General features: G+C 42.3%; 1 protein-coding gene across 2 annotated transcripts; it reads right to left on the minus strand.

Annotated features, from left to right (window-relative positions):
• Positions 1-363: 363 nt before the first annotated feature.
• IL36B (interleukin 36 beta) lies at positions 364-25,462 on the minus strand. Of its 2 annotated transcripts, XM_004031637.5 has the most exons (6): positions 25,412-25,462; positions 10,016-10,085; positions 9,368-9,475; positions 7,260-7,399; positions 4,386-4,515; positions 364-1,052 (listed from the first exon to the last, which is right to left on the minus strand). In XM_004031637.5, exons 2-6 carry the CDS (start codon positions 10,026-10,028, stop codon positions 949-951), a joined length of 495 nt encoding a protein of 164 aa, XP_004031685.1. In that variant the 5' UTR covers positions 10,029-10,085; positions 25,412-25,462; the 3' UTR covers positions 364-948. The 2 variants fall into 2 exon arrangements, with proteins under 2 accessions (XP_004031685.1, XP_063551523.1); XM_063695453.1 differs by lacking the exons at positions 364-1,052; positions 4,386-4,515; positions 25,412-25,462 and adding an exon at positions 6,224-6,436 and having other exon boundaries at positions 10,016-10,028.
• Between the last annotated feature and the right edge of the window lie 706 nt (positions 25,463-26,168).

Below are 26,168 nucleotides of genomic sequence, written 5' to 3' on the forward strand. Positions count from 1 at the left end.
GCTGTGGTCCCCGTTATGTTCTGTATGCTTGAAAATTTTCTGATACAATAACTAGGTGTTGTGCTGAGCAAATCAGTGGATGAAAGAGTGGATACCCACGGTGGCTACTTGGTGCCTACAGTAGGAGGCCCAAACTATTACTATTCCATTGTAAGAAACAACTGACTGTCTTTTCCATGGCTATAATCCCTAACTTTTTGTTGCTGCATCTTTTGGGAGAAAAAGACTCATTGGGACCCTGTTACATAGGAATGGAAATATATGTTTCTGCCTATGGTAGATAAAGAGCAGCCCACATGGGAGTTAAAGGCAAATGGATGAAGAAAAATAATATACTATAAAAATAATATCATATAGACTTGATTACATGGGAAAAACTAGTTTATTTTACCAGTGTAAGATTATAGAATTTTTAAGAAGAAATGTCTTTCAATTACTTTTAATTGTATGTGTTCCTTTTAAGTTATACATACTAAACAGAGCGTTTCACTCCTCATGCTCTAGTGAATAATTGCATATTATGTAAATAATTTTGAATAATTATGCTGTTTCTTCCATACGACTTAACCCCTATACATCAAGAAAAGAAATAACAGATTGAGCTCTAGTAGCTTGTTGCTCTGTGGGAATTCAGGAGCAATGTTGTCTGATCTTCCCATTTCTCATGAAAACCTTGACTTTACAATTTTTTAAAAAACGCTCTAAGGACTGGACAAAACACATTTACAGGTTATGTAGTCCAAATCTACTCCTAAGAAGACTCCGACCTTCTCTAGCTTTACAGGTATGATTTACCAACTCTTTAAAAATACATAGTGTCCTTGTTTTACAAACTCTCCAGAACCCAAGAAAAGAGAAAAATTTCTGCAACTTATTCCATTTGTAGCATTTCCTTGATACCAAACCCACTCAAAGATTGTAGAGATGGGAATCTTCCTCCCCTCATTTCTACATCCTTCCTGGCATTCCTATGTTGGTCCACATGGATGAGAAATCTTTGTCCTTCTTCCTGAGATGGTGATGTTGAAAGGAACTCTTCCACTTCTTTCTACCTGCAGGAAAGGAGAAGTATCTCCTAGGCTTAGCAAGATGTGGACATTTGCTAAACCACCAATTGAGTAGGGGCTAAAAGGGCAGATTCTACACTGAGGCTGCCTGGAGCAGCTAGGAGTTTGCCTTCCACTCAGCCTTACTCACTTGATTCTGCTGAAGAGTGATGGATTATTACAGTGGCTGGAGAAAATGAAATTAGAGTAGGTGGGCATGGTTTTGGCCCCAAAAGTCTAGATTGAGGCCCCAGAAGACTAAGAGGCACCCCTCACTTCCCTAATCCAGCTGTAACAATAATAAAGGCACTGCTATGATTTTGATTTTGGCATCAACATAGTTTCTAAATGTTTGAACGTGGATGGCGATTGGAAGGAGGGACTGTTACCTACCAACCTTCAACATTTAATGTCAGTTCCATAAGGATGGCCATATTTTCCCCTTTGTGTTTACTACTATGTCCCCAGCATTTAGAACAGCATAGGTGCTCAAAACATATTTGTTGAATAATTCAGGTTATTGATCCTGACACTTCCTTTGAGATAAACACAAGCTTTGTTGTTTGGGGTTCAAACTACATGGTTAGTTTGGAGAAGCCATTGCTAGTGGCTTTGGCCTTGGTCAGTTAGATGTGGCTTTTATTATGGCCACACTGCTATTATAGGCATAGATAAAACTGATTTTAGAGAACTAGAGCTGTAATCTGCAAAATTTAACCTGCTAAACTGTACAAGCAATAGAGAACATCAGTGTATGGTTTTTGATCTTTTGATGGTTGCTATTAGATATTGGGAGGTGGCACTCTGTCAGCTGCACAGTCTTTGCTAGTCTCTGTCTCATTTTTAATTGCATACTTAGTTAAGGAGACAACCATTAAGGGAATGACATTATGGGTTTCCATGTAGTTTATTCACTTATTTCTGGTGTTACTTCCCAACCATACGGCCTAGAGTTGACTTTGAAGTATTCTTTTTATAATCAGAAGTCTTCTACTTGTAAGTGACTCAAACTAGTAAGGTAGTTAACTGATCAGTTCTTTAACTGCATATTTATCTCCGCTTCTTTCTTGTTGATAACCCAAGTGTTGTTTTCTTGCCCCTAATTCACATTAGATCATCAACAACGTTAAAATAAACTTATTGACCTAAGTGAGAGACAAAGATTCTCAGTTGCAAGCTTACAGAGCTTTTTACATTTTCTCTTCTGAAGAATAAAGGAAACTGAAGTGGAGGGAAGGACAGGGCAGATATGCATGCTGATGGAAATTGAAGAGAAAGGATGGGTGGAAGCGTGTAGGGATCTCTGAAATGGACTTGTATTCATTTAGGTTTCTGAATGGAAGAGATTCAAGGGACAAACTGTCTCTGAGTGTCACAAGGGTAAACTGCCTCTCTACCACCCTGTGAAAAACCCACCATTCAATAGTCCTGGGCCCGAGGACCGTGACTCTTGCTTAAGAAAGCAACAAAAGCATCAACACCTCCGTGAATATTAGAGTATCTCATAGGCTGGAAAAAAAAGGTCATAGGAACTAGTGCTTCAGAGACTGGAACAGGGGGAATAACACTGTTTGTGCTCTTTCTCCATTTATCGATATTCTATTTCGTGTGTGTGTGTTTGTGTTGGCCTTATTTTTTCCATACTACAGATAGATAAGGAATTAGCCTACCTCCTTGCAAGGTTTAGGAAACCCACATTGTTTGGGAAGTGCCTTCTGATACTGATTGAACAGAAATCTGTCGTCCCGTGCCTTCTCCTGTGGTTCTTAGATTTAAGCAAAGAACATCATAACTCTTGATCCAGGAGAGCAAATAAAATATTTGAGGACACCTCTTGAGTCTTTCTGTGGTTTCTCCTCCTCTTCTTCCTCCTTCACGATCACAATGTTCTCACTCCTCTGGCAGAGGGCACAGGTGGTGTGATGTAAGATGGGCTGGCTGTCTATCTCTTGCTCATGTTCAGTGCCCTTGGAATAGCTGGGAAGCTGATATTTATAAGCACTGTCCAGGATTACATTGCATTTTTCATCACCATCTTCCTATAGATTCTTTCTGCACATTTAGCTATTTACAGAACTCACATTCTTTGCAGCACTTCTCAGAAAACCTATGCACTACGTATCCAAGTACATTGTTGCAAGTCTCTCATGGCCATCCTTGAGGCCATTTGTGTTTAGTCATGACCTTGTCAGAGAAAACATTTGCAATGGTGAATTTCCCTGGGCCCCTTGTCTTGTGCCCCTATGCTGTTGTGCATATGCATAAATACATGTGGGGAAAGGCTTGGACAAAATGCAAACCCTCAGACTGTGCACCGAGCCCTCCAAGAGGGAGGCAGAGGATACTGGCTAAAAGCTCCTGGGGATACTCTTGGTTATGTTTCATTTCTGCAGCCATCTCCTCCCTAGTGGATGCCCTTGTATCATCACATTCCCCTGGGGCCATATTGGCATAAGGGGAAGAGGAGGAAGAATTGAGACAGGGAAATTTCTGAGCAGCCTTTCTATGTTTTTCCTCTCCATATTCTGTGAGAAGCTTTCCAGTTCCTTGGACCCTTCTTGAAGTTGAGGACTGCCCTGATATAATGCAAGATTCTCCCTGACACACTTTGGTATTAATGGGAAGATGCTAGTACATGAAATGAAAATTAATTTGCTTCAACAGTGCATTCTGAGAAACTGCTAAGAGGGAGGGAAGATTTGGTATCTAAAGGGAGTGCATAAATGAAAGAGACAAATTTCTGCCTCTATGTACCTAGAATTTGGTTGACGAGAAGAGAGCAAATGGGCCAAGACAAGGAGAAGAAGCTATAGCACAAAGCCTAAGAAAATAAATGTTCCATGAGAAGGCAAAAATGCTATGGACCTCGCAGAAGATAAGATGTTGCCTTCGGTTGGGAAGATGAGGAGAGTCCCCTAAAACAGCTGGAAGGGATTTAGGATGTTAGTAAGACATAGGCAGCAATGGAAGTGTTTGAGATGTGTGCAAAGGCATGAGCAGGAACATAGAGGGAAGAAATCCAACGTGTTGGAGGTGGCTAGTCGAGAAAAGAAGTTGGTTTTGATAGAATCTGTCTTAGCTAGGTTTATACCAGAAAGCAGAGACTGAGCCAAGGGTTTGCATGCAAGATGATGACAAGTGACCCCAGGGAACATGAGACGGGACTGGGGAAATTGAAACAGGGAAGTGAGAGAAGTCAATTCAGGATGTATTCTTGAACTTAGACCTGCCATGGGTGATTATGTCTCAATACTGCTGGGATCCTCTGAGGAACCATGAAGAATGAACGCATCTCAGAATTGTCCACCTGTGGGATGGATAAGAGAAGTTGCTCCTCACCCACTCCCATTCCCCATTGGTCAAGGGTTCCCATGAAGCAGCTCTCTCTCACATCCAGGTTTATGCATGTGTGAATTCCAACTAGGTTCCAGCAAGTGTCCTTCCCTATGTTATCTTGGGAGCCCTGAAGCTGGAAGAGAGAAATGTTCAATGTTGCTGAGATAATACACTGCCAGGTTACACTGTCTCAAAGTTGGTTGCACGGCAATGACTGGAGTAAAAGGCCTGCTAACAGCATGTAAGGTGGGGTTCAGGAGTATCCCAAAGAGAATGGGGGGCACTGAAGCAATAAGAGATAATGCCAGAAGCATAGGTTTGGGGACAAATTATGCCTGGCTGAGAAATTGGAACTTAGCAGTGGGTACCCATTGCAAGACCCAATATGCCTGCTTGTCATGTGCAAAGAAGGACAAGGTCTCTTGAGAGAAGACAGCCTGTTATGCTCATGTTCATGCTCAGGATATTATGGTATATTTATTGCAGTATACATGTACTTGGTTAGTGGATTTGCAGATTATATTACAAACTTTAATTAAAATAACTCTCACAAAATGGACAACTGGCTTAAAAGTATCCCTATAGAGGAGTGGTAGATTGAATGTATACTAACAAAATTCCAGAAAATATGAATAATAACAAGAAAGTATCATAGCTGATGCTTCTTCTTCCAGCAACTTTATAAAGTAAAAACAAAAAACATTCAGTTCTAGAAGTTGTCTGAAAGAAATTAAAACCAATATAAATGATTTTTTCAAATATGCATTGGTTTACATTCACCATGGTTAGCAATTGATCTTAACCAAAGTACAGTTGACCCTTGAACAGCATGGGGGTAGCAGTACAGTCAAAAATTCATGTATAACTGTTGACTTCCGAAAAACTTAACTAATAACCTGCTGTTGACCAGAAGCCTTGCCAATAACATAAATAGTCATTTAACACATTTTGTATGTTATATGTATTATATAATGTATTCTTACAATGAAGTAGGCTAGAGGAAAGAAAATACTATTAAGAAACTCGTAAGGAAGAGAAAACGTGTTTATTATTCATTAAGTGGGGGTGGATCTCATAACAATCTTTATCCTCATTATCTTCACACTGACTGAGGAGGAGAAAGAGGAGGGATTGTTTTTGCTGTCTCAGGGGTGGAGAGGCAGAAGAGGTGGAGGAGTTAGAGGGGGAGGCAGGAGAAGCAGGGACATTCGGTGTAACTTTTATTGAAAAAAATCAGTGTTTAAGTGGACCTGTGCAGTTCAAAATCGTGTTGTTCAAGGGTTAAGTGTATACACTGTGTGTCCAATTATTAATGAATGACATTAAGAATTCATTAGGATTATGGAGACATGCAAACCTTTAATTTCACATTCATCTCATTCTTCAGCTTTATCTTTGGGGCACATATTATAATGTTTATAATAAACACGCAAAAAATTAATGCATCGTATTCTTTTATTGAAGAAGTTGTATGAACAAAACGGCATGAATCCACATCTCTACATCATGGGTTGGCAAAAGGAATAGGAATGGAGGGTTGCATGAAGCAGCATTTGGGGGGTTGACTAAAGTGGGCATGGCAGCTGAGTGGATGGTGGGGTAAGATCAAGAAAGAATGGAAAGTGATTTTTAGGTTTCATCTTGGGATAGTGACATTCGAGTGAGGGTCTTGGTACAGAAATGGATGTTTGGAGGAGGAGGTGGCTTTTGGATAGTAAGAATGAGGTAAGCTATGGATGGGCTGAACTGCTAGTGAACTCAGTCGCATAATGATCTGTTAAGATGACTCTGACAGCTTGATTCTCTATCCTGGAACCAGCCACCCACAGCCTAGGCTGGATTTATTTCACAGAATCTAAGTAGAAGTTAGTGTTATTAGTTATGCCTCTCTCCTTGGTGAGAAAGATGGGCTGTCCTGATGTGGTGGAGGTGGCTATGAACCAGCCAGGGTAAGAGACTGATTGAAAGACAGAAGTGGAGCCTTCTTTATTGTGGAAAAAGAGAAAGGGCTTCTGTGCTTTCTTTTCCACATACAGGTCCATGATATTTTTTTCCTGGGGGTGGAAAAGAGGCTTGTTAGAGAGGAGGGTAGGAGTAGGAAGCTAAAGTAACTCAGCTCTGAGTGTGAAACAGGAGAGGGACTGCTGCCCCCAAAGGAAGGGACAGAGGCTAGGGACAGAGGCAGATGAAGCAGGGCATTAGACTGTTAAAAACGGGGACTCACTGGGTTCCCATAGCCTGGCTCCACCCCAGGATCCTCTGACACAAGGTGCTCTGACTCTTTGAAGCATCACTGTCTTCCCTGGAACAGAGGGAGGTTTAAATGTCTTTCTTGGTGCTTTTGATATGCATTTGTCTGCAGGTTCAGGCCAGTCTTGCTGCATTCTCAACCTCCAAGTGGGCTTATGCATTACAATTTCCGACAATAGCAGAAGAATTAGCTTCATAACTACAATATTGCCTTGGTAAGATTTATGTGTTTATGGTACACAGACCATAACCACATTCAAAATCTTTCTATCTCCTCTGCTGTGCAGTCACCTTTGGTGTAGTGAGAGCATCCCGTTGTCTTAGAGGATTTCCAGAATGCAGTTAATCAGGACCGAGAATGGAGAAAATACTGTTCTTTGGCTTTTCTGAAACATTCCTGTAAGTGTATTTTCTATCTTTCAGAGGATCTATGCTCTGACATTAAAAGAAGTGTTATATCCATTCCAAAGGCAGCATTTATAGATTCAGGGATCAGCCAGGTCAGAATTATTTCCTTACATTGAATAATCCAGGGTTGCAAGAATATTATTTTTATTCAGTAACATAGTAAACGAAATAAAAATTCCATTTGACAGTACTTCTCTCGTCAGCTGCACAATCACTCACCTTAAGCTGCAAAGTAGGCTTGCCCTGAATTTCTGCACAAAAGAGACAGAGATCTTTTCCCTTGATTCCCAGGTAAACCATATTAGCCTTTTCCTTGTCACTGAATTCTGTGTCTCTACAGGCTATTAAATGAAGAGTGACTGGAAACACAAAGGAAAATGGAGAAGATGTTTCAGTCTTTCTGGTCTGACACTCAGTTACTCCTCCCAGGTAGGGAATAGTGACAGGCTCCTCCCATTAGCCATGTGGCAGAGACCCTCCATCACCCTCCTCAAACCTATTTTGTTTTTCGTCCTTAATAACAGAACCCCAGTTGTCACCAGGACATGTTGCTTCCCAAAAAGAAGTAAAATTTCCTACCACCCTTGCAGCAAAATGTGGTCATATGCTTAAGATGTGGCCCATGAGGTAAAAGTGGGGAGCTTCTATCTCATGGGCCACAATATGAGATGGGATGGGGGCTACCCAAATAAAGTGAGAGGTGGGTAGTGAGAATGTGATGGCAGTGGTCCAGGCAAGAGATGATGTTATCTTAGAAATCAGGCATGTTTTGCATGTAGACCTACCAATCTTTGTTAACAGATTGGATGGAGAGTGAGGGAAAGGAGGAATCAAGGATGTCTCCTGTATTTCTGGCTCGAGGAAATGGAGTGGACAGAAGTGCCACTAACAGAGAATGTTAGCGGTTTTGAGAAGACAGATCAATAGTCCCACTTGGGATGCATGAAGTTAGAGGTATCTGAGAGGACCTCAAGAGGACACGGGTAAACTATTGAGAGAGGAGATCTGTGTTGGAAGTGTAAACGGCAGAGTGAATGAGTGTAGGGGTGATTCATCAATCCAAAAGATCAGCTCATTACCCATTCACAGGGCTTGTAAATGATGACTGGCTGAGCCCTGAGGAACGCCATCATTTGGAGATTTCAGAGACAAAGGAGAGTCATAAAAGAAAATGCAAAAGAGGAGCCGGCAAAACTCATGAGAAGTAATATTCTAACAGAAGGAGAAGATGGGCCAGGTGCAGTGGCTCACGCATGTAATCCCAGCACTTTGGGAGGCTGAGGTGGGTGGATCACAACGTCAGGAGTTCGAGACCAGCCTGACCAATGTGGTGAAACCCCATCTCTATTAAAAATACAAAAATTAGCCAGGCACAGTGGTGGGCACCTGTAATCCCAGCTACTCGGGAGTCTGAGGCAGGAGAATTGCTTGAAACCTGGGAGGTGGAGGTTACAGCGAGCTGAGATCGTGCCATTGCACTCCAGCTTGGGTGACAGAGTGAGACTCCGTTAAAAAAAAAAAAAGGCAGAAGATGTAGAGTATTCAAGAAGGAAATGGTCCATTACACTGGTGAGCTGAGGGCCAAATAGCATGGGGACCAAGAAGTGTCCTTTGGGTTTGAGTATTTGAAGGTCATGGGTGAAATAGAAGGTTGGGGGGAGTAGGCAGAGTAATCCAGATGTTAGACTGTAAATTATGCAGCCAGCTCTCATGAAGTTTTGCTATGATTGGCACAAGAAAATGTGTTAGTAGGAGGAAAATGTGGGAATCAAGAGAAGGTTACAGCATGTCTGACAATGATAGAAAGGGTCCAGTAAACAAAGGTGGAATTTGCAGGGAAGTGAGGAATTAAACATTGAAGTTCTGGATACAGGGAAAGAAGCTGAGATGGACCGACTTTTGATGGGAGAAAGGAATATTTCCCCATTATTAGAAAAGAGGATGCCAGCTTAGAAAGCTGTGTAGGTTTGGTGGTGGAAAGATGATGGAGTTTGAATCTGAGGACATAGGTAGCAATGGTTTGAACCTGAAGGAGAGAAACTCCAAGGAGAAGGTTAGCTGTTGTTTGAATGGATTAGCCCTTCTAATCTGAAGATATTTTCTTTTGGTAAGAGGAGCTGTCAACCCTTCACACCCTCATTTCTAGATATGGGATTTCCTTTGTGGAAGGGAATCACAGTGTCCTTTCTCACTTGACCTTCCTGTGGCTGTTGGGCTGGTGCCTAGAAGTGGGTGAGGTCCAGGGCCAGGCTTGTGCAAGCTCAGCCTCATTCCTGGTGAAGCTGGCATCACCTCAAGAAGCAACAGTGGGTTTGATTGTCACTCACCAGGCTTAACGCTGCGGCTAAGAGGAGCTGCTATTAAAGAATTTCCACTCAGGACCCACACCATCTGTTGAGAATCACGAATAGCATAGGATTTGGGTGCTGCCTCCCCTGCCAGATGACAAAAATGCACAAAATACATGTGAGGTTATCAACTTCAGGACTCCAGTTGCATCCTGGTATTAATGGCTTTTGAGTTTCTGGAGAGAGTCTCATTGCTCTGAGAAGTAGTGGCTATAACGATAAATGGAGGGGAAATAGGGCAGGGACTAGTTTGTGAATCAAAGCATCTGAAAGGATCTACGTGCAGTCACAGTCCCAAGATTCACCTTTTTCTAGGGCTATTAGTGACTTGTCTTTTTCCGAATGATAAAATGTCTAGGTGGTAACAAAACCCCATAATATTTAAATTAGTTATCCATATGTTGTTTTTTAAAATCCAATCATCAAAATAAACAAGCAATTCTAAATACAGATAATAATAAAAGAGCTAGGTGTCCCAAGATTTTCAAAGGCCGTTTTAGGATCTGAGTGTTTTAGCAAGAGCAAATACATTTATAGCTTAGCAAATGATAGGGGTCCTTCCATCCTATTGTCTTTGATGAGGTCAGATGGAGATATTTCCAAGCTGATTTGCAATTCACCACTTACGTTGTGGGTTCATGATGTCTTCAGAGCCTTTTGTGAAGAGAACAAGATAGATCAGATGGTGGTGAGGAGGCTGTTAACAGTCGGCCATGTGAGAGAAGGAGAGAAGAAACATGTTATGCTTTTTTCTCCTCTCCCCCTAAAATTTTACTGTAAAAATTCTTTAGAGAGAGCTGCCCTGAGAGCCTCTCCCAGATGCATATTTGATAATAAGGATGGGTACAGCACATTTCAAGGCCAGAAAACCCTAAAAGGAAACTCCCATCTCTGCTGTGGCTGGCATAGTCCTGCTTCTCTAGGCTGTGATGGTCTTGGCATGCTTTCCATTCATCACATCTGGGATTGTTAGGAGGTTCCAACACATCACCACAGGCACCTTCTAGTGCTCTGAGTCTCTGGGTTGAGAGGAAGGAGGGAGAGACAGAGTGCGTGTGTGTGTGTGTGTGTGTGTGTGTGTGTGTGTGTGTATCTCCACTTTAGCCCTCCACACAGCAGGTGAATCACCACTTTTCCTGACTTGAAGCTGAACACTCCTAAGTAATTTGTAGCTAACCTGCCTCACTGAGCCCATCTTCTTCCATTCCTCATCCAGAGAGACATCTGTAAGGATCCTGCACATGGCCACTGATGGGCCCCACAAGGTGCTTTCACTATTAGGGATCATCTGCCTCTGGTTTTCTAGTTAGGGCACCAGAACAGTCCCCAAGAATATCACAGACACTCCACAGTGAGAACCAGTTGTTCACAACCCTCCTTCTCTCAGGATCCTTGATGTGTGATTCAATAGTTGTCCCTACACAGTGGATAAGCAGATTACCAACCTGCACCCTTGTAAGCAGCCCTGGCTCCTTCAGTACTCTGTACCTTTGACAAGACTCCCAGAGGCACTTTGAGGCTAAACACAGAGACATGAAAGAAGTCCCCCATACCTGGGTTCTAAGCAGCAGAAGTTACCTTTAGCAAGAGATGCTTTTGTCCCTGGTTTCAAAGTCAAGGCTCTAGTTGCATGTAAGTGGTCTAGCTGCATGAAAAGCTGGTCCAGGACTCCCAGGCCCCTTAATGTCCAAGGAAAGAGCATTCTTTCCTGCCCCTGGGTGTGTTCATTTTGGAAAGAAAGCTGATATGGCCCAAAGATCTCTTGAGGCTCTGGAGGACTGACAGTGGAGCAACACAAGCATGACTGGTCTGTGCTTCCTGATTAACAAGAGCAGAGGCAACATCAGAAAACAGCAATGAGGAAATGCGGATTAGGCCAGATGCTGAGTTGAGGAGAATGCCTTTACTGGTCTTCCTTGGAGGCAGAGGTGTGGCTCTCTTGACCCACTAAACTGCATGAAGCCATTGCTGTGTTTGCATCTGATGTTAGGCCAATCACAGTACTCCTTGCAGGAGTTTTACACACCCACCATGTCACATTTATATGGTACAAATATCGAGAGCTTATTCTGTTTCTGCTAAAGTTGTAAGAGCTTTACCGGAGTAACCTTTTAATCTTCACGCTACATTTACTTTTTTTTTTGGAGATGGAGTCTCGCTCTCGCTTTGTCGCCAGGCTGGAGTGCAGTGGCACGATCTCGGCTCACTGCAACTTCCGCCTCTCAGGTTCAAGTGATTCTCCTGCCTTAGCCTCCCGAGTAGCTGGAACTACAGGCACCCACCGCCACACTGGGCTAGTTTTTTGTATTTTATATTTCAGTAGAGAAGGGGTTTCACTGTGTTGCCCAGGATGGTCTCAAACTCCTGAGCTCAGGCAGTCCACCCGCCTCGGCCTCCCAAAGTGCTAGGATTACAAGCGTGAGCCACTGCGCCCGTCCCACACACAACTCTTTAGGGGCCATTAATTTTATTTCTCATGTAAGAAAACAGCGGCTCTGAGGGATGACAGAATGTGCCCAAAGTCATACAGCTACTAAGAAATCTAGCCAAGTTAGAAGCCAAGTCTCTCTATTCTTAATGATTATGTGACATGCCTCCCCTGGGTCATAGTCTCCTGCATACTGCACTAGCCGGAACACAGTCTTGCATTCAGTTGAGGATACTGAAAAATCTATAATGTGTCCGGGAGAGGAGAGGAGACAGCTTGGAGGTCTTGTGGCTTTCTAACTCTGAATTAGGAATCAGACTCGGCTTCAATGTTGGCTATGAAAGAAAATCGTTACTCTTGAAACCGAATATTATTGGTCAGTCCTACTCCCAATCACTCTTTGTGGTTCTGCTCTTTGAAATCCACCGTTGACTCTATCTTCTGGAGCATTGCAATAGTCTCCTTGCTTCTGTTCTTACCTCCCTAGAGTCAGATGTCCACCTAGCAGTGACCAGAATCAAAGATGTAAATAAAGTCGTATGACTCTCTTGCGCAGAACCCTCTAATAGCTTTGCTTTATGCCCCAAATAACCAAAGCCCTCACCAAGCCCACACGATCTGGGTCCTCTTTATCTTTCTGCTGCCTTCTATCCCTGCCCATCTGACTTCCCTGCTCTGGATGTACTGGATTCTGCTGATTTTCTTGCCCTGCAAGCTTATCTTCGCCTGCAGGGAGTTTTTCCTGTTCCTCTGAAGGAACAGGCTTCCCCAGGTCAACAAGTGGTCCACTCTCTCGCTTCTTCCATGCATATGCAAAAAAGCCAACTTCTCAATAAGGTATTCCCCAGCCAGCCTATCTCCAAGAGTCCCTCACCCATGTCCTAGCCCCTTATTTTGCTCAACTATTTTCTTCATAAAATGTATGCTTCCATGGTTTTGGAAAATGTATTTATCTATCTATTTATTTATTTATTATCTCCACTACCAAAATGTCAGTTCTGTGAGGCCAGGGAACCTGTTTTGTCTTGAGGCCAGAGAACTATGTGCTCAGTGGCAGGAATGGTGCTGACCTCTTATGGGAACTAACAAATATTTTTTGATAAACAAATAAATGTATGTAGTATCTCATGAATAAGAGGAAGACAGGGAAGAGAAAAAGGGAGTGGGATGCTTTGTAGGAAAGGCATCACTTGTGGTGAGAGGTGAGTTCTTGACCTCCTCATGGAGAAGGGCCAGGGGATGCTCTCCTATCGCCAGGATGGAGCCTCCCAAGAGAATCACTCAAACAGGCAGTGGGACTGGGAGCTTTGCCCCCATCTGGATGAATGGCACACCTAGAGACCCACAGGCTCACCTTGGCTCCTTGGCCAGGGCAGTGTGTGGTGAGGGAGTTCAGGGAGACCCCGATGTGATTTTACTGAAGTGTGGTGTACTCTAGAGATATAGACAAGGCTCTAACCTTCCCAGCACCAGCAGAGCCTAAGGAAACTGTGGGGTCACATTCCTTGGAAGAACTTGTCAGAAACTCCCACCCCAACTCAGAACTTTTAGACATTTAAAGTGTGGAAGACTGAAGGCTCTCATGACTCCATGCAAAGAAGCCAGTGGTTGGCAGAAGGGTTGGAACCATGAGATTTTCCCCAAGGGATCAATGGGTCAAGTGATAGGATGTCCAACCATGAAAAGAATTTGAATCTGGGATCTATTCAGGTCCTGAGAGTGCTTAATGATGAAGACAGACAGGGTGACACTGATGGTCAGTCACCCTGTCCAAGAAACTACACACACAGTGTACTGAAATAAAATGAAATCAGACTGCACCAGAAACTGTGGGAACCCCTCCCTCTGCAAACCCAAAGCCAGTGCTGCAAGAACTCTGCCTTTCCTGTGCTTTTTCTTGGCCCCCAACATCTCAGCACTGGTAGGGGAACATGATCCATTCGCCTATGCCCACCATCTTGAGAAGCTCTTCTGAAAAAAAAATAATAATAATAGCAACAAGAAAGTTGTGAAGTTTGGCAGGGATGTTGTTAGAGGACCTGATACCCAGTGAGAAAAAAAGCAAGTGAATATAGCAACATCGAAAGTAGAAATTAAAGAAGAAGAAAAGGAAAAAACAAAAATATTTTGATGTTTATACCTAGATGACTTGATGGTAAATAAATGGGTTAGATAAATAAATGAGTTAGAAAGAGAAATAGATTAAGAAGAAGGCAATCCCAAAAGTCATGGAATAATGGCTTCACCCAGGGAGGGGGTGTGAAGATTCCCAGGAAGAAGCTGTGTCTCTGACATAGACAATGCCTTTCCTGACTGATCAGAGGATTGGGATAAAAGAAGGGAAGTGGTTGCCTCAGGAGAGTGGGATTTGGTGGGGAAGAAATGGTCAGGGCTCTGTTGTTGGTAATTTTGCACTTTTTGATTCTTATGTTTTTTTCTTTTCTTTTGCTCTGTCGCCCAGGCTGGAATGCAGTGGCGCAATCTTGGCTCACTGAAACCTCCGCCCCACCCGGGTTCAAGCAGTTCTCCTGCCTCAGCCTCCCAAGTAGCTGGGGTTACAGGCATGCACCACCACACCTGGCTAATTTTTGTATTTTTTTTGTAGAGATGAGTTTTGCCATGTTGGCCAGCCTGGTCTTGGATTCCTGACATCAAATGAACTGCCTGCCTCAGCCTCCCAAAGTGCTGGAATTCAGGCGTGAGCCACCGTACCAGGCCTGATTCTATATTATTTTTAAAGCAATATACATGTGTTGTTATAAAAAAAAAGATTAAAACTAATTAGTCACGTTCCATGCCCTCATTTTATTTATCTGAAAACACCTTGCTTTTTTTTTTTTTCATGAAGTGGGTGCTGAGTTTCCTTTAAGGAGATAAATGTAGGAAACTTAGGAGGGCTTATTCAGACACACCCCATGGCATCTTTTCTCTTTTTGCTCAGAGAGAAAAACCAAATATCTGATGAATGCAGCTGAGGGCATCCAACCCTTGATATGAAGCTCAGTTTTCATTCCCAGGTTGGAGCTTCTGCCTCAGTCTCTGTCCTTCCTGGTGAGAAAGTCAGTAATGAGCAGGAATTTCCTCTTCCTGCCCCCAGGAAGAACACATTTCTGTGGGTGCTAAAATAGCTTAATTCCTGGATAGGCCAAACTCAGGCCTTCAGAAGCCTGTGAGCCATAGAATGAATAAGCATTTGATCCTGCCCAGAGCGCCTTATCCTGATTCTTTAAGCTGAGAGCCCAGATATTCCTTTCCTGGTGTGAAGGTAGGTGGATGATGTCGGAGGCCCAGCCTTGGTGATTCAGCCAGTCAGAAGGGACTGCATCTGGGCCAGACAAAATCTAGGATGGCACTGCCCTGCGTAGCCTGCCTATCTTGCCTGCATCCTGCCTGCAGGGAATTTGCGCTGCTCCGATTCTCCAGTCTGGGGAATGTAATAGAGTCACAGTAACTGTGGCAGCACAAGTGCTAAGATCCAGTCGAAGCTATGGAGTTGAGGGAACCTTGGCTCTGAATTTCTCCTTTGACTCTTAGGTGCACTCAGAAGTGCTTAACAACCAGGTGGCCGCTCCCTCTGTACCTTCCCATGATGAGCATGAGCATCTGTGTGGATCAGCGACCACAGATGGAGGTACCTATGGCTCTCAACGTCCACGAGGCTGTGTGTCCACCTATCCATGTCCTTCCGTGTCACAGGCCCCAGGGATGTTCCCAGCATAAAGTCACTTTCCTGTTACTTGGAGTTCAATGATACTCCTTTGTGGATTCTCTGGAACAGAACAGAGAGTACAACTTTGTGGCTTTTTTAGAAGAGCCAGCTCATTTAGAAAATCCAATTGAGGCTGGGTGTGGTGGCTCACACCTGTAATCCCAGAACTTTGGGAGGCCAAGACAGGCAGATCACCTGACGTTGGGAGTTTGAGACCAGCCTGACCAACATGGAGAAACCCCATCTCTACTAAAAATACAAAATTAGCCAGGTGTGGTGGCACATGCTTGTAGTCCCAGCTACTCGGGAGGCTGAAGCAGGAGTATTGCTTGAACCCAGGAGGCGGAGGTTGTGGTGAGCTGAGATCACGCCATTGCACTCCAGCCTGGGCAACAAGAGCAAAACTCTATCTCAAAAAAAAAAAAAAGTCCAAATGGTCTATACTTTCTGATTTTGTACAGTCTTCATATCATAACATGAATGATAGAGGAGTTTTCTATATCCTTATGATTGTCCTTTTATATTTTCTGTCATTTTGTACACATGTAAGTACTTTTTAGGCAATTGGCCTTAATAACCATCAGATTCTATGCTGTAGAGGTAAATTCTCATCAAATTATATACTACATTTTACGTGTTGATTTGAAATTAGGTCAGATTAATTAAAGAAGTGGGTGGCTGATACTACTAAATTTGCATAGATAATTTATGTGTCTTTCTTTAGTTTAATTTATGCTTCACAATTAGGGCAGATCTGAATAACAGGAGTTTTTGACGTGCATTTGACGCTGACATTTGAAGTCTGGTAGTACTGCTCCTCCTTAGGTTAAATTACAGCTTCAAGGTCCTTCCCTGGAATTTACAAAACCTTAAGTGGGACTGAGATATTTCCAGAGAACAGATTGTACTGATAATTTGGGCCAGGAGGTAGTTTGGGATCTGGGCTTTTCACTTTCCAGACAGGGATGATGCTTTCCTTCTTGCTACAAGTTGTTGAAAGAGAGGCCTTCTGAGAACAGGACCCCTGGACCAGATCCTCACTCCCAGATCCAGAGTGCCCCTCACTGCTGACTGGGCTCAGACATCTGCCCAGTGTCTACTGTGGTCATTCTGGACCAGACTTCATCCTGTGCCACTTCTATTTATGTGAAGATAGATGAGCCTTCATACTAGGAAGTCTGAAATGGTCCTAGGTTTTTCCCATTTGCTTTCAGCAAGTCTCTCCTTCATGCTTCCTCTTTAGAAGGTCCAGTTTCAAAATGTAAGTATTTTCTGGTGGGAGATCTCAAGCACAGCTGTGACTGCTGGTTGCTCCACTGTGGTAGTTTGTGCAGAGTGAGATGTGCGGTTCTGGGTGACATCCCCAAGTCTCAGTCCAATTTGGCCACACACTGAGGAGGTTGGTTAAGGTAGGGGCAGATACAGAATAGTAATGACTTCAAGCCTGAAGCTCAGATGGCAGCCTGTGGGGTTAGTTATTTTTGGAAGGTATAATCCCAGAGAGCTGAGAGAAGATGTAAACTTCATGGCTTCAAGGACTAGTGGTAGGAGAGGGAGACAAAGAGACAGAGATGAGGATAAAAGATTGAGCTGCAGAGCCAATTATTAATTCAGAGACATCCTGGAGAGAGGCTGTCCTCTCATTGCCTGATCTCCATCTATGCTTGTTTCAGGTGATGGGTTCTACAGTGAGTGACTCAGTGGGAGACTGTCAGTTTCAGACTGGATTAACCATGTTTTCCCATGTCCCTTTCTCACCAGAGTGAAGGCAAGTCGTCGTGGGTTCTGTCCTTTAAGTTTAAGGGATGAGAAGGAAGGAAAAGTAGGTTGGCCTTGGATTTCTGCATCCAGCCTCCTCTCTCTAGATTGGGATATCAGCATAGTCCAGGTTGGCCCCTGGATATGAGACTCACTCTGGTCATCTTGGGAGTCCAAGGATATAGTCGGTGTCTGCTGTGAGGGATGAGACAGGCAGAGAGCACTGGAACCTGCTCTTGCTTGACCCCTCACTAAGATCATTATAAGACAAAAAGAAGATCCCCAAGGTGTCCCAGTCACAAAACTCAGGGAACACCCAAAGAGGGAAAAACCAAATACTCCAGGAAGTGGCCACTATCCCACCCCTGCAACCACCCTCACCGTGGCACAGTTCCCTGGCTTAAAGTACTGATTAACTTTGTGTTTAGTTAAGTTAAGGAGAACTGATAAAATAGAGTTTACAATATTACAGTCTTAGGCTCACACTGATTTCTCATCTGAAGAGGCCTAGAAATAAATATACTAGCCATTATGTATTAAATTAATGGAGAGTATATAACTTCCAAACTAGAGGGGAGGATGTTATCATTTCTGGAGCTTATTTTCTGTATTAAAATTCTTATTTCCATACAGTATTATTTTCTTTCTGTGTGTGTCTGAAAAGACATTTATTTCATCTTAATTTTGAAAGATTTTTTGCTGGTTATAACCTCAAAAGCATAATTGACAATGTTTTTTTCAGTAGTTCAAATATGTTGCTCTACTGCTTTCTCACTTGTATTGATTCTGACAAAAAATCTGCTGTCATCCTTATTTTTATGTATTTGTATGCATTGTGTCCTTTTTCCTCCAGCTACTTTTAAGATTTTCTCAGTATCACTGGTTTTGAGCAATTTGTTTATGATTTTGTTGCTGTAGTTTTCTTCATATTTCATGTGCACGGGGTCATCAATCTTCTTGAACCTGTGTTTATGGTTTTCATGAAATTTAGAAAATATTTGGCTAAGATTTGAAAAAAATTTTTGTTCCCACCATCCTCTTTTCCTTTAAAAATTCCATATATTAGGCCCCTTGAATTAGTCCCATATATCACTGATTCTCTGTTCTTGTATGTGTCATATGTCCTTTTATTTTTATTTTTCACTTCATAATTTATTTTGGATCATTTCTATTTCTATGTCCTCAAATTCACTAATAATTTCTTCTGTATGCTAATTTCATGTAGTGTATATTTCATTCCAGACATGGCAGTTTTTACATCTTGGAGTTTGACTTGAGTCTGTTTTAAGCTCTTTCATGTCTCTACTTAAATTATTAAATATACAGAATTTAGACATAACATTTTAATGTGTATTTGTTCATTTTAACATCTGTATCAGTTGTGGGTTGGCTTTGATTAATTTTTCTCCTCATACTATGTCTGAATTTCCTGTTTCTTTGCCTTTCTTGTAAGCTTTGGATGTCAGACACTGTAATTTTACTGTGTTAGCTGCTAAGTATTTTTTTAATACATAATAATGCATTCTTACTTTGGAAAGCTTTCAAATTTACAGAAAAAGTGCAAAGATTGTGTATTAACATTTTACATTTGTTTTGCATACATGTTACAATGAATACACCAATATTGATACATTATTATTATATAAAGTTTATATTCTGGTTTCTTCAGTTTTTTTTTTGTTCTTTTTTTTTTTTTTTTGAGACGGAGTCTGGCTCTGTCACCCAGGCTGGAGTGCAGTGGCACCATCTCGGCTTACTGCAAGCTCCACCTCCTGGGTTCATGCCATTCTCCTGCTTCAACCTCCTGAGTAGCTGGGACTACAGACTCCGGCCACCACGCTCAGCTAATTTTTTGTATTTTTAGTAGAGACAGTGTTTCACCATGTTAGCCAGTATGGTCTCTATCTCCTGACCTCGTGATCCGCCCACCTCGGCCCCCAAAGTGTTGGGATTACAGGCGTGAGCCACCGCGCCTGGCCTCTTCAGTTTTTATCTAATATCCTTTTTTTGTTCCACCATTCCATCAAAGATAAGACTTTTAGTCACCATGTCTCCTTAGACTCCTCTTTGCTATAAAAATTTCATAGGCTTTGTTTGTTGTTAATGACGGTTTTGAGGAGTACAGTAAATCGATTTGGATTTGTCTGATGTTTTTCTTATGATTAGACCAGGGTTATGGGTTTGGGGGAGGGAGATCACGGAGATAAAATGCTTTTTTTATTATATATCATATCTAAGGTACATACTGTCAACATAACTTATTACTGCTGATGTTAATCTTGATTACCTGGCTGAGATAGTGTTTATTAGGTTTCTCCACTGTAAAGTTACTCTTTCACCCCCATTTCCACACTATATTCATTACAGAGAAGTTACTATGTGTAGACCACACTTAGAGCCTGAAGGTTATGTTGTAATTTCTTGAGAGTTGGATAGCTAAATAAATAATTTGGAATTATTTTGCATGGGAGATTAGTGTGTCTTATTTATTTATTTAGTCAGCTGGTGCTCACTGATATTTGTTTTATGTTTTAAATTATAATCCAGCGCTACTTTATTTATTTTGCTACTTAAGTTGTTCCAGCTTTGGCCATTGGAAGCACTTTTATTTAGCTCCTGTGTTCCTTTGACATACCAATCACCGTGGATTTTTTAAAGTATTTCCTTACTTTTTGTTACAACAACATGCTTAGGCTGCTGTTGTGTATTTTCTGTGCCAGTCCCAAATTCAGCCATTTTGCCAAGGGTGTTGGGTACTTTTGTATTACAGGTTGACTATCCCTAATCCAGAAATTCAAAATTAGAAATGCTTCAATTAGCATTTCTTACGAGCATGACTTTTGAGTGTCATGTTGGTGCTCAAAAAGTTTTGGATTTTGAAAGATTTCAGATTTTGAATTTTGAGACTAGGGAGGCTCAACTTGTACTATGAATATTCTTGAGCTTAATTCCATAGTGTAATTAAGGCTCTTGGCAAGAATTTGATCCATTTGGGACTTGATTTTAGGATTTGATAGGTTGAACCTGAGAAGCATTTAGTTTAGGTCTAGTTATGTTCCATTACTTAAGCAAGATCCTTCTGAATACTGTAACCAATGCCTTGGGAATGATAAGGTTTTCCAGGCCAGACAGTGAGAACAGGTATTGTGACCTTTGAAATGTTTTTATCCCCAGCCTTGTGGATAATGACAATGATAATGCAAAGTGTAGAAAGAAAGAATTGGAAATATATTGTTGTAAGGTCCTTGTGGTAGACTTAAAGTGGTATAAAAAAATTAAAGTTTGACTTTAATTAAGAATATGTATTGGAAGCCCTGGGCTAACCAATATAAATATATAATGGTATAATTAATAAGTCAATAAAAGAGATAAAATGGAATAATAAAAAATGTTAACTCAGGAGAAGACAGAAGAAGAAAAAAATATAAAACAGGTGGAACACATAGAAAACAGCAAGATGGTAGATATTAATCCAACCATATCAATACTCAAATTAAATGTAAGTGATGAAAACAAGCCAGGTAAAAGACTGAGATCATCAGATTGGATAAAAATGCAAGATCTAAATATATGGTGTCCGTAAGAATCCCTCTTGAAATATAAAACTATAGATAGTTTAAAGGTAAGAAGGTGGAGAAAGATGTATCATGCAAATACTAATCACTTGAATCACTTGAGATCAAGAGTTCAGCCTGGCCAACATGGTGAAACCCTGTCTCTACTAAAATACAATTGTAATTGTATTAAATTGTAAAAATACAACAGTTAGCCAGGCATGGTGGCATGCACCTGTAATCCCAGCTACTCAGGTGGCTGAGGCAGGAGAATTGCTTGAACCCGGGAGGTGAAGATTGCAGTGGACTGAGATCTTGCCACTGCTCTCCAGCCTGAGTGACAGAGTGAGACTCTGCCTCAAACAAAAAACAAAAAACAAAAAACCCCCCAAAATTATAGCTAAATTTGTGGGATACAACTAAATCATGCTTGGAAAAATAGTATAAATGTTTAGAAAAGAAGAAAGACGTCAAATTAATAATTTGAGATTCCACCTGAAGGTACTAGAAAAAGGAGTAAAACAAGCTCGAAGCAAGGAGTGGGAAAGAAATTTATAAGATTGGAGCAAAAATCAATAGAATTGAATGCAGAAAGCAGTAGAGAATATTAATGAAGCTAAAATCTGATTATTAAAAAATCAAGAAAAATGAGAGGAGACTAATTACCAGTTTCATGAATAGAAGAGGGACATCACTACTGATTACACATACTTTAGAAGGGTAATAAGAGGATACTACAAACAAATTTATGCCCATAAATTTAACAACTTAGATAAAATGGACCAACATTTGGAAAGTCAAACTACTAAAACCCACAGAAGAAGTAAGTAACCTGAGTAATCCCATTTCTGTGAAAGCAATTGAATTTATTTTAAAAATGTTAAATAATTTAAAATATGCTAGCCATTGTTCTTCTTAATGATGATGAAGAGGAAGCATCACACAATAATGATACTGATGATGGCAGTTGTGTTGGTGGGTGACGATGGTGATGGTGGAGCAAGTGGTGATGGTGCACATGCAAAAGAATGAAATTAGACCCTTATCTTATACCACATAAAAACATCAGCTCAAAATGAATCAAAGACCTAAATGAAAGTTAAAGCCCTTAGAAGAAAACATAGGGGAAAGCTTTATCACATTGGATTTGGCAATGATTTCTTGCGTATAGCACCAAAAAATAGGCAACAAAAGCAACAAAAGAAAAAATGGATACATTGGACTACATCAAAATTTAAAACTGCTGTACATCAAATGACACTATTAATAGTATGTTAAGGTAACTCAGGGAATGGGAGGAAATAGGTGAAAGTCATATAAGGGGTTGACATCTAGAATATATGTAGAACTCCTGTAACTCAACAACAAAAAAGCAAATAGCCCGGTTAAAAAACGGTCAAATGACTTGAGTAGACATTTCTCCAAATAATATATACTAATAGCCAATAAGCACATGAAAAGGTGCTCAACATCCCTAATAATTAGGAAAGCGTAAATCAAAACCACAATGATATACTGCTATTTCACACCCATTAAGATGGTTGCTATTAGAAAAAAATAGAAAATAACAAGTGTTGATGAGAATGTGGAGAAATTGGGTGGGGCGTGATGGCTTATGCCTGTAATCCCAGCACTTTCGGAGGCCGAGGTGGGCGGACCACCTGAGGTCAGGAGTTTGAGACCAGCTTGGTCAACATGGTGAAACCCTGTCTCTACTAAAAATACAAAAGTTAGCCAGGCATGGTGGCGTGCACCTGTAATCCCAGCTACTCAGGAAGCTGAGGCAGGAGAATCACTTGAACCTGAGAGGCAGAGGTTGAAGTGAGCTGAGATCACGCCACTGCACTCCAGCCTGGGTGACAAGAGTGAAACTCCATCTAAAAAAATAAAAAAGAATGTGGTGAAACTGGAACCCTTGTGCACTGTTGGTGGGAATGTAAAATGGTGCAACCACTGTGGAAAACGGTATGGTTGTTCCTCAAAAACTTCAACATAGAATTATCCATATGATCCAGGAATTCCACGTCTGGGTATATTCACAAAGAATTGAAAGCAGAGACTTCAAAAGCTATTTGAACACCCATGTTCATAGCAGCATTATTCACAATACCCAAAAGGTGATGGCAACCCAAATGTCCATCGACAGATGAACGAATAAAGAAAATGTGGTACACACACGATACAGCCTTAAAAGGAATGAAGTTCTGATACATGCTACAACATGGATGAACCTTGAAAGTAAACTCAGTTAAGTGAAATAAACTAATAACAAAAAAAATACCGTGTAATTCCACGTATATGAGGCGCCTAAAGCAGTCAAATTCATAGAGATGGAAAGTAAAATGGTGGTTTCCAGGGGCCGCTGGGGAGAGGGGAGTGAGGAGTTATTGTTTTGTAGATACAAAATTTATGTTTTCAAAACGAGAAGAGTTCTGGAGATGGATGGTGGTGATGGTTGCACAACAATGTGAATGTCCTTAATGCCACTGAACTGTACATTTAAAAATGGTTAAAATGGTAATTTTTATATTATGAGTATCTTACCACATTTAATAATAACAATTTAAAGATATATCAAAAGAGGCAAATGTGCAGACATCTATCGAATAAATAAGTTATCAAAACAGCAAAAAGGGACAGATAATAATAATAAAAAAAGATAGTTTCTGTTTTTGAGGAGCCCACGAAAGCCACACATCACTGAGAAAGCCAAGGATAGCTGGGGCTTTCTCAGGGGTAGCTCTGGTGCAGCTCCCTTGCCTCGTCTAGTCCTGCTTTAGATGCTCGCTACTTGGGTGAGGGCTGCAAATCCTTGTGGAAAGAGACAGAAAAAGAGGAAGAGAGCTTGAATTGGAGGCCGTGCATCTCAGCGTGGCCTCCCGATCTAGCCTGGTGGAGAGCGCCCCCTGCCGGGAGATCCTAGCCTGGCACACTGAGAGTGGCAGGCCCCGCCGGAGGGGACAGCGCAGGATCAGGGAGAATGGAGCTAGGCCAGTGCGTCTTTTGAACTGTTGGCTTTTCCCTTACACACTGGGTTTATTTCCAATTTCCTGCTGGAGAGCAACGGTCAAACTACACAATCCGGGGAGGTGAGTCCGCAGGCTCTGGAAGCCTCTGAGGCACAGACGAGGAAAGCGCCTGAATGTGGATCTGGGGTACGGAAGTTGCCGGTGGCTCTGGCCCTGTTCATGGGACTCAGTCAGCAGAAACTGTGGGTGTGACACACACCGGAGCCTCACCTGCCCTGTGGACTGCCCACACGCTCTCTCAGATCCCGGCCTGTGCACCTGGCCCTTCCCCAGCCTCCCAGGCAGAGGGTGCCACGGGGCTGAGGGCAGGCAACAAAGCCACTGGCCTCTGGCTCAGCACCCAGCTGCAGCGCTGTGGATCCTGGCCCACAGCCTCCCCCTGACTTCAATGGCATCCAGGGTTTCTCGAAAGCGCTATGAGCCAAGTGGTACCCTTCCCCTCTGATGTGGCTGGGTTGGAGAGGGAGTCCTGGATGCAGGTGGAGGTCCCCTTCTGCTCACAGCTCCCTGGAGGCTGTGTCTGTGCATGCACACCATCACTCCTACTCCAGGAAGGCCTTTCACGGAAGTCCTCAGCTACCAAAAGTCACTCCAGGGAGTGATAAATTCCGTCCAACCCGAAGTGTGCCACACTCTGCCATGGGGCACCCCTTTGTCTCTGCACCAACTCTGTTGGTTTCTATTATCTTCTCTCCCTCTCTCCCTTTTTTTTTTTTTTTTTGCCCAGGATGAAGTGCAGTAGCATGATCTCAGGTCACTGCAACTTTCACCTCCTGGGATTCAAGTGATTCTCGTGCCTCAGCCTCCCAAGTAGCTGGGATTACAGGTGTGCACCACTATGCCCAACTAGTTTTTGTATTTTTAGTAGAGACGGGGTTTCTTCATGTTTGCCAGGCTGGTCTTGAACTCCTGGCCTCAAGTGTTCTGCCCACCTCTACCTCCCAAGGTACTGGGATTACAGGTGCGAGCCAATGCACCTGGCTGGTTTCTATTATCTTCTTAGAAAGCCTGTTGGTCCTTTGTGCAGACTCCTTCATTCCCCCAGCCTCCAGCTCTGCCTTCTATTCCAAATGTGTGAATTTACAAGCATTACACAGCTTATTTTTCATATTGGGGAATGGGTGTGAATTAGTATGAAGTCAAGCTGCAAGAGTACCAATACCAGGTCCATCTCTTACTAGTTTTGTGACCTTAGGTGACTTAGCCTCTCTAATTTTCATTTTGTCTTATCAGTTAAATGGGAATAAGCATAGCACTTACCTTAGAGGACTGATGTGGGAATGAAGCGACATAATAGCTATATTGCATTTATCACTGTGCCTGACACAGTGAATGTGTAACAAATGTTAACCTTTCTTGTCAGCAAATTTAAAACCTCACAGCATATTCTGCACTCATTAGGCCAGTCTGTCGGAGCTGAGTCCATGCCTTTTTCTCTCTGGGTTGGGAAAGCCATGCTAGCTACATGCATTTTTGGTTTAAGTCTTAGATTTAAGTCAATGTAAATTTGGCCTTTGCTGTGTTCTTAATGTCTTCTTTACATACCTAGGAAAAGTGAAGGAGAGGTGAGAAAGACAGGGTGGGGTGGAACCCGTGTCTGTGGGTTTGTGCTAGATGCCAACCTGGCTCTTCACATCCTCTGTCTCATCCAGTCAAGCAGCCACACTGAGCCCCCCAGCATAAGAACAGCTTCCACAGAGCAGGAGATTCTGAGTCTGAAATGAGGAGAGAGCTCCAGTCCCACCAGTGCCCTAGAACATACTTCAGAATGCTCCTTTCTCCTGGTGGGATCCGTGGAGTCTGCCTGCTCTTCCAAGGATGCCTCAGCCTTTTAAGTAAGGCCTAGGGAGGGGCCCTGAAACTACCAGGACCTGAGGAGAAGCAGGATTCTCAGCGTGATTTCACACCACCCTAAGCCGCCGGGAATACTTGCTGCTCATTATCTCTCTATTGGAGTCTCATAGAACACATTGTGGGAAGTGCTATAGAATTCTAGGGACATAGTGGGCACCAAGTGAATATCAGTTATTTTAATTATTACTAAATTTATCTCCCTAACAGGAATTTACTATCTTACCATAATAAACTCTGCTTACATACTCATATAGGTGAATACACCTGCCCTAAGTCATCTCTACAGCAAGAGCAGAGGCCACATCTACCTCCAGGGTTATTGCCATTCTCACAAAGGTGAGGATAAGTCACCGTGGGGAACATTGCTTCTCTGCAGGCTGTGACACTTTCCAGGGCATATAAAGCCCGTGAAGAACAGAGATGTTTGCTAAGAAGAGAGCATACCCAC

Source organism: Gorilla gorilla, chromosome 12 (assembly GCF_029281585.2).
Source record: "Gorilla gorilla gorilla isolate KB3781 chromosome 12, NHGRI_mGorGor1-v2.1_pri, whole genome shotgun sequence".
NCBI classification, from domain to species: Eukaryota; Metazoa; Chordata; class Mammalia; order Primates; family Hominidae; genus Gorilla; species Gorilla gorilla.